The 14,484-nt window shown below is 38.0% G+C and overlaps 1 protein-coding gene across 2 annotated transcripts in view; it reads left to right on the top strand.

Annotated features, from left to right (window-relative positions):
• Positions 1-928: 928 nt before the first annotated feature.
• Positions 929-14,484, top strand: part of BCAP29 (B cell receptor associated protein 29) — a 40,414-nt gene continuing 26,858 nt past the window's right edge. Inside the window, exons 1-5 of one of the 2 annotated variants that reach the window (XM_082662282.1) lie at positions 929-984; positions 1,449-1,555; positions 4,744-4,844; positions 10,394-10,544; positions 11,664-11,799. In XM_082662282.1, the coding sequence (XP_082518408.1) occupies positions 1,464-1,555; positions 4,744-4,844; positions 10,394-10,544; positions 11,664-11,799 (480 nt within the window). In that variant the 5' untranslated portion in view covers positions 929-984; positions 1,449-1,463. Of the gene's footprint in view, positions 990-1,448; positions 1,556-4,743; positions 4,845-10,393; positions 10,545-11,663; positions 11,800-14,484 lie in introns of both variants that reach the window. The other variant, XM_082662283.1, reaches the window with a different exon arrangement.

Consider the following 14,484-nt stretch of genomic DNA (forward strand, 5'->3'; position numbering starts at 1 on the left):
CAGCATTATTAAAGTAAGGTGCACAGCCGTTCAAGGAACCAGTGTAGAAAGGCAAGGAGTTCTAAACGCCTTTGATTTTTTTTTTAAGTTGCTTATGGTTAATTTATGTTGTCTTTTTTTCTTTTCTGTGTAATCAAGTATACTTGTGGTAAGAGAAAGCACTGATTTAAATGTGTTTTTATATTCAGTAACCACCTCTTGTTTTCACCATTTGTTTAATCTTCCCAAAATAATCATCTCCAGAATACTTTTATGTGCATTCCTGATACATTGTTAATATTGATGGGAAAATCTTTAAAATTTTGAGTGTTTTCACGCAATTTGAAAACCTGGAAAAAAGTAATTGAAAGAATATACCCATACCCACGTTGTTCTTTCCAGTCAGTCCCCAAACATCACCCGAAAGTGTACTGCCTCTTCCCAGCGCATGGACGAGAGTAGAAAACGTCACACGAAGTGTATGTTGGACGCTACCTATCCTCCTACATTCTCCGAACAAAATGCGGCACAACCAACTTGTTCTGGACAACGAAACTGTGCCTACGGTAAAATACAAACCAGGAAAGGAGTGTTTCAACCACGTTCACTGAGTGTGCAGCACCCTATCTAACCCTCCCGCCCCGGCGCCACTCCTCGCCGCGGACTCCAGCAAGCCCTTTCAGAACGTCGGTTAAGCTCACCCCTCCCACGCAAGCCACACTTCATTAGAAATGTTAAGTCCGCTCCCCAGAAGAAGTTGCACTTGGGAACCCAAGCAGCGGATCTGACCCTCTAATCCACCACCAATTAGGAAACAATTATTGCTAATCATCTTGTTCGCACGCCTGCCACGTCGCCTGGGACCGGCCCCCGAGACCGGAATTGGGAGATGGAGCCTGCGGGGCTGCGGGTGGGGGCGGGGCGCGCTCCCCTCCGCCCGCTGCGGCGTGTGACGTCCCACGCGTCGGCGGCCGCGGAGCAGCGCGGGGAGCCAGGCGGCCTCAGGTGGGGTAAGGCCGGGCGGGACGTCTGGGGGCCTCGGGCCCCGAGGCGGCGTGGAGCGCGGGGTCGCACCGCACTCGCCGCGGTGGGACCGCGGGGTGGGGTCTGCCCCGCGGCGCGTTCGCTGGGCGGGAGGTCCCCCGGGCGCGGACGTTAGCAGAGGCTGGCGTTAGGCTACTGACGCCGCGAAGCTGGACGGAAAGCACTTCCGCGGTGCCGCTCAGGCCTCCTGGCCAGTTCTGCAAGGCTCGCTGGGGAGGTGCAGACGCCGGCCTCCGGGCCCACCCTCGACCCGCTCCCTCCCCTCCCCCAACTCCCCGCCCCGGGTCTCTGCCGGGCGCCTCCAGTTGAGGGGAAAGTCTGATTCCATAAACCTTCTGGCCGGAAACCTCGCGCGCTGGGGGCCTTTCCTTAAACTGAATTTTCTTGGAAAGGCGGTAGGGTGAAATAAATGTTTCTCTATTTAGGTGTGAAGAAAAAAAATGACACTTCAATGGGCGGCAGTTGCAACTTTTCTTTATGCTGAAATAGGACTCATTTTAATCTTCTGTCTACCTTTTATTCCTCCTCAGAGGTAGGAAACCTCCCAAGCGTTACAATAATAAATATATGATGAGCTATTTAGACGGTTTAGTGTGTTAACGGAAAAAGTTTTCTTAAGATTAAAAAGGTTTCAGTGCTGTTTATATAAAAGGCACTGTTCAGAAATAAACTCAAAAACCAATTAGGTAATATATGATGACCATATTAAAATATCACATTACATAAAACGTTTTATTATATGTACAAATAACTTTTCCACCTCTCTTCTATAGGAAGGGCCTCGTCTTTTCTGTTCTTTTGATTGCAGATGTAATAAAGCAATGGTCATACTTTTGTCACCTGTCTTGTCGTTAGCTTTTACCTTCGTTTTATTGCCCTGAATTACAGCAGTGAACTTAAATAAAAGTAAATGCATAAGTGCTGTTTACAGCACAGCATGATGCAGAAATGTTTCGGTGAGGCAGTGGAATGACCATTTGGAAACTTAAGCCAATAAATGATTCTTAGTTTTGGCCTTACATAATTCATTAGTGTTCGTTTAATGGCAATTTTACCACTTTATCCTCACACAGAATTAATATATATTAAACGTACTAAATATGAAAAGTATCAGAACCATACATTAGCATTAGTTCCTTAGTAAAGCACCTTCGAAGGACTTCCAGTACTATTTCGATCGAAGCCTTGGCTCACTTTACCCCTGTAATAACCCACTTATTAGGAGTTCAGTTTTACCTCAGGACTGGATAGTGTGAATGATAAAATACACCTGTATAAAAATGTTGCAAGACATTTGTTCACATAAAAGAAAATAAATGAGACCTAGAGATAACCCACTGAAATTTAGTAAGATTCCTCTACCGGAAGAGACTTAAGAAAGTTTTTATCTTGACTCAGGGTCCGGTAGTCTTCTGTTTTTGTCTATCAGCTGTAGCATCACTATTTTCTTTCTTAAAAAAGAAAAATTGAATTGTTATGTAGGAAGCGGCCTTTGAGATGATTTTATTCAACCCATTCATTCTATGGGAAAGTGGCCTGACTGAGGTCATCTAGCTGATCTGTGGCAAATTCTGGACTAGAATCTGCCTTTCAGTCTAGTGCTTTTTCTGTTCCATCACCCTATCTCTTATCCTGTTGATTTTGTTTCAAATCCTTACTAATACCCTGTTAAGCTTTTTGGTAATACTTGCAACAGTAGAATCCTATATTCAAGAGAAAGATGTTATTTATAAACATCTGAATTATAGATAAGGCTTAAGAATTTGCAAAAAAATTTTCTTTGTCAGTTGGTCTCTTCTCCATCAAAATCGTGCATAAATTATGGATTTTTTTCCTGCCAAATATAATTTTTTCCTATCCTGATCAAGTATCTGTTAGATTTGTGTATATGTACATACGTTATATAAATATATCCTCATGGACAAATATACTTAAGAAAAATATGTTATATGCACACAGATAATTTACAATATGTCCTTAACGTGTGTATCCACATCATTTTTTACCTTTCCTATGTGTAATCACCATAGTCTTCAAGGAAAAGTCTTCAGTCTTCATTTAATTTGGCTGTCCACTTTTTTCTCACATACCCGCTGGTTAAAGACACATCTCAGAGATCAGACCGCCTGGGTTTATATCCCAACTCTGCAAGTTACTGTGTGCCCTTGGGCAATTTATTTACCATCTCTGGCCAGTTTCCTCATCTGTAAAATGGAGGTAATACTAGTATCCACCTCATATGGTGGTTGTGGAGATTAAATGAGCTAAAACATGTACAAGTGCTTAGAAGGGAAGTATGGTAAGGACTCTATATAGTAGCTATTATTAGCTTTGCCTTGAATGGAGCCTTATTATAAACTGCTCATTGTTCCGTGTAGGGGGTCTCTTTTGTGTTCCCTTTTATACTGTCAATTTACTTGAAATGTGAATTTACATTTGGACCTAGATCAAGGTATTGCCACTTATGTTCTCTTTCTTAAAATACAAATCTTTGTAATGTAAAATTTGAATAGTATCCTTGGATGGAAGCATAGAGGCAAAAGAAACTGCATTGATATCAATCTCTGTCTCCCCCAAACTTAAGGTTATTAGAGTTGTTTTCAAAACATAATAAAGTAAGACCTTTTTTTTTAAGTTGTAAGAATTTGAAATTTACTTAAGTGCTTATTACCGTTGTATGTCTCCTCTGGATTCAGTTAATGTGTTACTCATTTAAAATGCCCTTGTGCAAAGTTTGTTACCCTTTCAGTTGTGTGATGGATTACTTTGTCACTCTTTGCCATTTATAATCCATGCTTTCGTACCTCTGTGTCTTTGCTTATACTGTTCATTCCATCTAGACTATTTCATTTTTTTTTTAAATTTCACTTTCTCAAATATTGATCTGGGTGGTAATTACATAGGTATATACACACATAAAAGTCCATCAAGCTATACATATATTAAATATATATACACATATATAAATTTATATATTTGTTTGTTTGTTTGTTTTTTGTTTTTTGGCCACGCTGCGCTGCTTGTGGGATCTTAGTTCCCCAACCAGGGATTGAACCCAGGCCCTCAGCAGTGAAAGCTCTGAGTCCGAACCACTGAACCGCCAGGGAATTCCCTTTCACGCTACATATTTAAGATTTTTGCTCTTTACTGTGTATGTGTAATACCTCAGTGATTTTTTAAATTTCCGTATGGTAAAAGTAGAGAAACATTTTTACTTGGAGTAGATGTTGAAAGCGCATGTATTTTTTTTTCATTATTAAAATAAATAGTGCAGAGTCGGACCTCTTACTCCTGAAATGTTGTTAATTGTTAGAACAATAGATCTTTGTTATTTCTGAGTTACTGTCCTGATTATATATATTATGATATAAAGTGATAACTTCTATCAGCAATTTAATATTTTACTATAAGAATTCCTTTTTAAGGTTTTGATCATGTACATTTGCTTTAAAAGTTATTTTTACTTTAGAATATTTAAGCCACCAGACAGAAGATAATCAAATGTCAGATTATTATTAAATTTGAAAGAGGTTGTTCTTTATTTCATGAGACATTCTTATTGGTAAGAATTGGTAATTCTCTGGTATGACATAAAAAATTAAATTTCTGTAATTCTTTTCACTCGCTGCACAGTTGCCAAAATGTTAATTCAGTATTTAGAAAGTATCTCAAAATGTCCCTTTGATTTTTTACACCTGATGTAATTATATTGCTTTACAGATGGCAGAAGATTTTTTCATTTAGCGTCTGGGGTAAAATTGCAACTTTCTGGAACAAGGCTTTCCTTACTATTATAGTCCTATTGATTGTTCTGTTTCTAGGTAAGTATTAGATTCCTCCTTTGACTAAGCTTAACTCTAGTTTTTATATTATTATTAAATGTATTCATTGATTTTTAATTAATTAAGTTGGTGTTGCCATTAGTATACAGTTGACTTTATATTACATAGTATATTGATAGTGTATGGAGTAGATAATTGATATATTGATAAATAGTTGATAGATATTACTGTTATATACACACAAGCATAAATTGCAGCAGAGTGCAGTGCTTCTTAATCTCTTTTCTGTTGTTTTAAGATTTCAATGCAGTGATGCATAGCCTAGTTTTCAGAGTTACCAGTTATACAGTCATTTGTTATTTTGGTGTCCTAGGCACCCAGGGGCTTAGCTCTTAGGGAGGCAGATAGAGGAGTAGAATCACTAGGACCTCAAAAAGAGTTTTAGATGCAGGCTGTGAATCTTGATTGGATCCTGGTTGAAAAACAACAACAGCACAGATATTTAGGGACTACTGCAAAAATTTGAACATGGACTGGTTGTTAGATAATCCTAGGGAATTTCTGTTAACTTCAGTTGTGATAACAATGTTATTATTATAAAGCAGAAGTCAGCAACCTACAGCCCACAGACCAAATGCCTATTTTTGTAAATAAAGTTTTATTCGAATATAACCATGCCCATTTCTTTATGTCTATGCATGAACAACTGCAGAGTGGAGTAGTTGAAACAGAAACGGTGTGGCCTAAAACATTCACTGTTTGCCTTTAGAGAAAAAGTTTCTCTAAAAAGTTTCACACCTGTGACATAGGAGTATGTCCTTATGCTTAGGAGTTGCATGCTGAAATATTCAGAAGTGTCATGATAGTTACAACTTACTTTCAAATGGTTAAAAAAAACCAAGTAAAGCAAATGTGGCAAAATGTTAATTGTTGAATCTAGATAGTGGAATATGGATGTTTATTGTACTAGTTTTTCAGCATGTTTGAAATTTTCATGATAACAAGTACCTTAGAAATTAGAAATCAGAAGTAGACTTTTTTTTGTTTGAAGTGGAAAAGAATAGCTTTATTGCTTTGCCAGGCAAAGAGGGCCACAGTGCGCTAATGGCCTCAAAACTGTGCGTCCTGACCTGGATTGGGTAGTGAGGAGTTTTATAGTAATGGTTCAAAGAGGGCATGATCAGCTCGTGGACATTCTTCTGACTGGTTGGTGGTGAGGTAATCGGGTGACAGCATCATCAACGTTCTGGTTCCAGCCGGTCTGGGGTCTACGTGCTTGTGGGCAGCATGCAATTAGCTTCTTCCACTTGGTTGGGGTTTCAGTATCTCAAAAACGTGCAGATTTTTCCATCATTTCCCCTTTTGATTGTAGGTCTTTCAGTAGGAATCACTGATGAGCAAAATATCTGTCTCTTGATGCCAGGGTGAATTCAGCTTCTTGCCGTGGGTGCAGATCATGTCCCTTGGTGGTAGAACTCCTTTATATTTGCCCAGATGCTGGTGGAGGTATTGTGACGTCCAGACAAGACTTTTCTCTAAAAGTAGACCTTTAAGGTTCTTATCAAACTGGAAATTCCATGAATCGAAATAGTTACCATGTTTTTTAGAAGGAGTAGCTGAGCTCAGAGAGATTAAGTAACTTGTCTGAGATCACCCAGCTGCTTCTTGGCACTTCAGTTTTTGATACCCATTGCAGAGTGTATTTTCCCTCAGAATTCCCTCCGAGTTGTGTTGTGGGTTAGGTAGGTTTTACAGGGGCCATAACCACCACGTATGCCACTGTCTTATGAGAAAATGTTTTCTCACATTCCATATTACCAACCTCTGGGGTGGAATCCTCTTTATAAACCAGGATTAACTGGTGTGAGAAGGTATGAGTAGGTAATTGTATCAGGGTATGAATGGGTTTATGCCTCATTTCAAAATGTATTTGTCTCATGGTAAGTTATTAATGTTACTGATTGAATCTCCAGCCATAGAAGAAATAACACCAAGCGAGTAAAAAGCAATAAGGAAAACAGGTACCAGCTTTGCCATCAGCTAACTAAATGACCTTTGGAATGGCATTTCACCTCTCTGAGTTTGGTTTATCCATTTGCAAAATAAGGGAGAGAGCAAATAATCCCTGCAGCTCTTGCTATCTCTAGAAGTGTATTGTGACCTTCCAACTCTAAAATTATCACAAGAATTTCTACTGAAAACTGCCACATATCCATATAAGGAAGGGGAACTTTAGCCAAGCTTCTTTTGGTTACATATATCAGAAATGAACTTCAGCTCACTTGAGCAAGAAAGGGGAACTTAAAGTAAAATACAGGGTTGTTCCACAGCAGCCCAGGGAAGGAAGGAAGCCAAACTCCTAGGAACTGAAGTGTCCTTTTCGTGTCCCTGCATTTCTCACTGGGTCTACTTCACATCTCTACAGACTCTGATACTCTGTTCCCACGTCAGAAAACAGGTACCATACAGCTGCCAAGTTTTGTCAATCTAGCGATATGCAAGGATTAATTAGCCATTTCTTTTTTTTTTTTTTTTTGTCCGTGCTGCACAGCAAGGCATGTGGGATCTTAGTTCCCCTACCAGGGATGGAACCCATGCCCCCTGCATTGGAAGTGCAGAGTCTTAACCACTGGACCGCCAGGGAAATCCCTAACTAGCCATTTCTGAATCCCAATTCCAATTCTAAGGGAAAAAATCTGATCAGCTAGCACCAGGTATCCAATCCTCATCTGAGAAGCTATGGCCAGGGGCAGGGTCACAGAGCAGAATCATGACTGCTGGCTGGAGCCTACATCTGTGGGCAGAGGGAGTAATTAATTCCCAGAGAATAGGAACATCATGGATGGTTAATGCAGGAGCTTTAACCATGGATGGTAAAGACAGGCAGATAGGGCCTTATCCGTGAAGCCTCAGTGTTTCCATCTCAGAACAGGGGGATAACACGTACTTCACTGAAGTGTCGGAAGGATAAAATGCAGTTACATATGTAAAGTACATAGTCCGGTGTTCTCGTGCACTAGAACAACACTGGTGTAAGTAATGTAAACCCAGTAGGTTTGAATTACTCAAGCTTAATTCATCTTTTATTTTGGAATTTTTTTTCTTGTTGGTCTAATAAGGTAATTATTAGAAGGTGTTAACATTCCTAGAGCCAATACTAACTGAAAAGTGTGTGTGCATCTGTGTGTGTTTTAGCACGTTGGAATAGGCAGAAAGGAAGTAGGAAACCCAGGAGAATATGTTTAGTGTCAGCACAAATGCATCTTGGGAATTTGAAAGCGTCCACAAGTGATCCAAAAAAAGACTATCTCTGTGTGCCTTATAGAAAATTGACTTTGTCACACCCTCCCTTTATTGTTGCCCCCATCCCACTTTTCATACATGTTCTCTTCGTTATTATGCAAGCAATTCATTCTACAAATGGGTTTTTATGACTATTTATATTTATTCTTTGATAGTGCTTAATCTTTAGCGTTTCTGCATAATGGATCCAGGAGTATTGTTCCTGTTTAATTGCCAATGAGTAATGATCTTCACAGTATTATGAATTATTTTTATGAGTTATGTTTGGTTTATTTTTGTTTTGTAGTGATTGGCATGCTCTTACTATATTGAGGCAATCTGAGAAATAACTAAGCCATGAAAAAGAATGAAATCTTGCCAGTGTGTCAACATGAATGGACCTTGGGGCATTATGCTAAGTGAAATAACTCAGACAGATAAAGACAAATACTGTATGAACTCACTCATATGTGGAATCTTTAAAAAAATAAAATCAAGCTCATAGATGCAGAGAACAGATTGGTGGTTGCCAGGGGTGGGTGGTGGGCAAAATGGGTAAAGGGAGTCAAAAGATACAAGCTTCCAGTTATAAAATAAGTAAGTCATGGAGACGTAATGTACAGCATGGTGACTATAGTTAGTAATACTATATTGCATATTTGAAAATTGCTAAGAGAAAAGAAAAAAAAATTCTGTAACTATGATGATGGATGTTAACTAGACTTGTGGTATTTTACAATATATACAAACATCGAATCTTTTTTTTTAATTAGCAAATTAGGAATAGAAGGAAACTTCATCATTCTGATGAAGAACATCTACAAAAACCTAGAGCTAGCATCATCCTTAGTCAGATGTTGAAAGTTAGCCCCATAAGATTGGGAACAAAGCAAGGATATTCACTTTCACTATTTTTATTCAATTAAGTAATAGATTTTCTAACCAGGATAATAATGTCAACAAAAACTAGAAAGCATAAAGATTGCAAGTTAAAAAGTAAAACAGTCATTTGCGGATGACATGATTGTTTATTTAGAAAATCCTAAAGTATCTATGAGAAAGTTACTGTGTCAAAGAAATATAGTGGCATCAAAAAATACAAGGTCAATATACAGAAATGAAGTGTATTTCTATGCTATAATCAATAATTCAAAAATGAAATTTTTGAAAATTCCTTTTATAAATATACCAAGAAACCTAAAAACCTTACAAAAAACTTTATAAAAAGATGTACAAGATCACAACGCTGAAAGCTACAGAAACATTGCTGGAAGGAATTAAAGAAAATGGAAAATAAAAATATCAATTGGAAAACTCACTATCATTGCAATGAAATAGCACTTCATACCGACTAGGATGGTTATAATCAAAAAGACAGAAAATAACAAGTGTTGATGAAGATGTGGAGAAATTGGAACCATCATACTCTGCTTGTTGGAATGTAAACTGGTACAGCTGCTTTGGAAAACAGTTTGGCAGTTCCTCAAAAAGTTAAACATAGAGTTACCATATGATCCAGCAATTCCACTCCTAGGTATATACCAAGAGAAATGAAAACTTATGTCAGTACAAGAAGTTGTACGTGAATGTTCATGGCAGCATTATTCTTAATAGCCAAAATGGAGAAAATCCAAATCATCTCATGAATGGATAAACCAAATGTGGTATATCTGTACAATGGAATATTTTTCAGTCATAAAAACTAACAAAGTGGACTTCCCTGGTGGCACAGTGTTTAAGAATCTGCCTGCCAGCGCAGGGGACACGGGTTTGAGCCCTGGCCTGGGAAGATCCCACATGCCGCAGAGCAACTAAGCCCGTGAGCCACAACTACTGAGCCCGCGTGCCACAACACTGAAGCTCACTGCCTAGAGCCCATGCTCCGCAACAAAAGAAGCCACCGCAATGAGAAGCCCGTGCACCGCAACAAAGAGTAGTCCTCGCTCACCACAACTAGACAAAGCCCGTGCGCAGCAACAAAGACCCAACACAGCCAAAAAAAAAAGTAAAGGATAATAGTTTGCCATGTAGCTAGAGATTAGACAGTGCAGTGATGGTAAGTCCTAGATGACTAATAAAAAAGCAAAATACTGTTAACATTCAAAGTTTACCAGTATCCACTTACAGAGCATCTGTTTTGAGCATGGTACCCTCCCATGTATTGTAGAGGAAAGACAAAAAGAGAGTCCCTAGCTAAAGTCCACTATCTAACAGTTAGGTCAGTTGTGCTAAAACTGCTTCCCGTTTTAATAATAACCTTATATTCTTAAAAGCCAAAAGTAATATTCCCTCTTTTTCTCTGATAGATGCTGTGAGAGAAGTAAGAAAATATTCCTCAACTCATGCCATTGAAAGCAGCTCAGCCAGCAGACCTGCTGCCTATGAACATACACAGATGAAACTTTTTAGGTCTCAAAGAAATCTTTACATTACTGGATTTTCATTATTTTTCTGGCTGTAAGTTTTTTAAAAAGCACAATTTAAAAACATGATTTGTGTTTCTCTTTCTCATTTTTTCTACCTATACTATAGTTGTTTTTTTTTCTGTACTATTTAGCATACTAACGTCTTTATGAAAGAACTCAGATGACAGATCCAAATAACAAATAATAATTGTGGCTTGTAGGTTCTATAGGCCCATAACGCCCTGCATGATCTGGCGCCTGCTGCTCTGACGTGTACACCACGTTCCAACCACACTGCCCTTCGCTGCTCATTCATTCATCCATTCTTGCAACAAATATTTATTAAGTTCCTGTTTTGTACCCTGCTCCTTACTGCTTCAGGATCTTCCCACCAGCTTTCCCTTCTGCCAGAATACTCTTTCCTTCCCTCTCTCCCTGGCTAACTTCTACTTTAGCCCCTTTCTCAGGAAAGCTGAGACCTCTGACCATCATTCCCCCAAAGTAGGAAGGTCTTCCGTTGTACACTCCCATAGAATGTGTAATGTATATGCTTTTCTTTCAAGTGTCATTCGTGATTGCAATTAAATACTGTTTTAATTCTTGCCTTCCCAAGTAGAACCTAAACTCTGAGAGCAGGGCCTCTGTCTTGTTTCCTGCTATGTCCCCAGTGCCTGGCACAGTGTTTAACACTTAGCAGTTCCTGAGGAAATATCTGCTGAATGAATAAATGAAGATAACGATTACTACTACTAACAAAGGAAGTTACCTATAAGTAGAAGTGAATGAGCAGTTTTTAGGTTTGGCCAGCCTCACAAAATGCTCTTTAAATTTTTTGCTGAGGGGGAAAAACTCTTACTGGCCCTGCCACACTGTCTGGAATTCTGTTTCTTCTCGTCCTGGCCAAAGGCCTCTACAGAGAAAATAAGTAAATTAATAAGTAGCACTGAACCTGCATTCCAAATGCTAATCTTCTAACGAAGATTCCAAAGAAATGAGACACAGGCTTGTTTTGACTGGAAGACTTGAATTAAAAATATATCTTCCTTCCGTAAACATCACCTCCCTCCACCACACCCACACCTGAAGGGGAGTCGCTGGATAATTATTACTTAAAGTCACAGTTCCTGGTGATTAGTTGCACACTACTCTGACATTTTTTTCATTTTCTTAGAGTGTTGAGACGTCTGGTTACCCTTATTACTCAGCTGGCAAAAGAGCTGTCAAACAAAGGAGTACTTAAAGTTCAAGCAGAAAATACTAACCAGGCTGCCAAAAAATTCATGGAAGAGAATGAAAGACTAAAACGGGTATTTAAATTTTCTTCTTAAAAACTGGTGTAAGTGTTATTGGTATTCCCAAGGGGTGGTTTATTATTTTTCAGCATCAGAAAGAGCATTTTCATAATATATAAGCAGAAAATGACCATAAATAACAATATTCTACAAAATTATTGTTTCAGAAGTATTTTATTATCTTTAAATTTGTGTGTTCTCACAGTTTCCCTCCATAGTAGATTAATGCCATTGGACCTACTTCCTATGATTCAAGGAGAAAACAGTATTCTGGGAATACGAATTTTAATTCCTTCATTACCATTAATTTTACATTATAACCTAAAGCAAGTTCTAATAAGTCTCTATTATGTTTCCATTTCCCTTTCAGTTGAATTCCTGTTGGTTTTTTTGGTGTGGTTTTTTTTGTTGTTATTGTTGTTTTCTTTAAATGATGATTATGTAGGAAGCAGACGAAAATAGTTGATATAGATTGATGACTGCATATAATATTTTCAGTTTCTAATTTGGTTATGCTGTTGATAATTCTTCTTTGAGAACCCTATGCTGTCTTTCCCTGGCTACTCAGGGAGAGTGTAAATGAGATACTGATGTTTTCCATGTTAAGTAAAAAGAAGAACGAATGGAAAAATGGAAGATACAAAATTACTTCGGGTATTTTTTTCTTAGGTTTAAAATTTAGGAGTCAGATCTCATAGCTTGAGTGTTTTCAGTTCATTTTAAGCCCCATAAGTTTTCCTAATTCTGCTTCTTAGAAAAAAATAATCAGTGGAACCTTCAGAAGTAAAACAACTTTTCTTGAAGAAAGAATTCCTAGCATAATGCAATAAGATTATCTCCCTATTATAAATTAATGAATTACAGTCAATTATATATTACATCAAATTATATTTATGTAAAAAGTATTGTGATCCTAAATTCTAAAGCCCAGCCTCTTACAGAAAGAACTATAAGCATCACCTTTCATCAATGCTAAATGAGTTAGCTGTTACATAGTACAATATAAATCTTTCTAAAACCTATGAAATAAGTCAAAACTCATTGCAAAAAAAATTTTTGATACTACAGTGTCACGGTCACCTATTCAGAAACCCATGTTTTACTTATGACGTCTACCTTATTTTTACTACAAAAACAGGATTCAAAAATGTCTCTTTGGGTAGATTATAACCAGCATCTTTTAAGGAAACTTTTAGAGAATAAGCACCGGTTTATATTTTTACTTCATTTTGTTCTGTTTTGAAAAAGCATTGATCCATAGATGTCATGTAACTTTCCCGTTGTCATAAATATAGGTCTGGAAATCAAGCTGTCGGTATTTCTGTATTCAGAAACAAGCAATATACGTCACTGTAGTGTTTCAGCAGCACAGTCAGCCTTATTTTGTACCTTAATATTATTTGCTTCATTTTCTATCCTTTGATCTCATTTCATAATGGTAAAAACGAAACAAACCCCTCAAGGCTTTTATTAATATATGGTGGCTAAACTCAAAAGCACACAGCCAGTATTTGTAGACTTACCATGTACCGATCTTGATTTACCATGCCTATCATGTTAAAGTAGTGAGTTGTAACTACTAATAGAACACTGCTTTTTTCCTCTTATTCTTGAACTCCAAGAAAATGGAAAGTGTTTTTGTAGTTTTGGTACTATGATTTTTCTCATATATACCATAATTAATGTACTTAAATTAGTTTTGTCCTTCAGAAAAAGCACGTTCCTCAAAGCATTTCTTTTGGGATTGTTTTCAGAACCAGTTACTAACTTGCAAGGAAATTTATTTCATGATTACTGATTCTTTGATCCGCCACAGTGTCTCCCTTTTTTTGTTCTCCTCTCCTTTGGTTCCATGCTGTCCTGGTTCCCTGCTTCTGCATATCTGTGGCCCAGTCAGTGGCCCTAGATCATAAGTGCATAGATATACTGGGCTAAAGCGAGTACACAGTGAGGAGAAAGTTTGCAAGCTGGATAAAAATACTGTCAGTGCCCAAAGTGTAACTGATTAACCATAGGTCAGAATGTCAAAGATGACTTCTACTTCAAGATACTTCATGTAGGTTTTGAAATACCAGCTGAGGAAGGATAAAATTGCTAAAACATCTCTTCGTTCTCTATCAGAGATACATTATCTAATGGAAAGTGCATTACCCTGAAGTCCAAAAGACTTGGGTGCCAGTCCCAAATCTACCAGTAATTAGCCTTGTGACCTGGGGCAAGTCACCTCATTTGTTCTGGGCCTCAAGTTTATAACATAATAGCTAACGTTGTTCACATGCTTCACAGTAAGGTATTAACTCTTTCAATTGTTGCAACAATGCTATGAGGTTGATGCTGTTAATATTTGCATTATATAGATGAAGAAATGGAGGCACAGAAAGGTTAAGCGACTTGCCCAAGATCATTCCACTAATAAGAGATAGACCTAAGGATTGAATCCAAGCAGGCTGCCTCTAAGATCCACACTCTTAACCACATTGTTCTGTGCCCTTCAATCGTATGCTAACCTATGAAAGGACTTGCAGATGGTGCCTGGGACGCATTTCTGTTACGATATTCAGTTAATGAAATAATTATGAAAGACCAATTAACTTTTAATTTAACTGCTTTAGTATAACAACAGTGACAGAGCTTTACTTCTTACTTGTTTTCTTCCCAGCCACTTACCAAGGTGGGATAAGGTGGGTGGGACAGTGAACA

This window comes from Grampus griseus (genome assembly GCF_964374135.1).
Source record: "Grampus griseus genome assembly, chromosome: 9".
NCBI classification, from domain to species: Eukaryota; Metazoa; Chordata; class Mammalia; order Artiodactyla; family Delphinidae; genus Grampus; species Grampus griseus.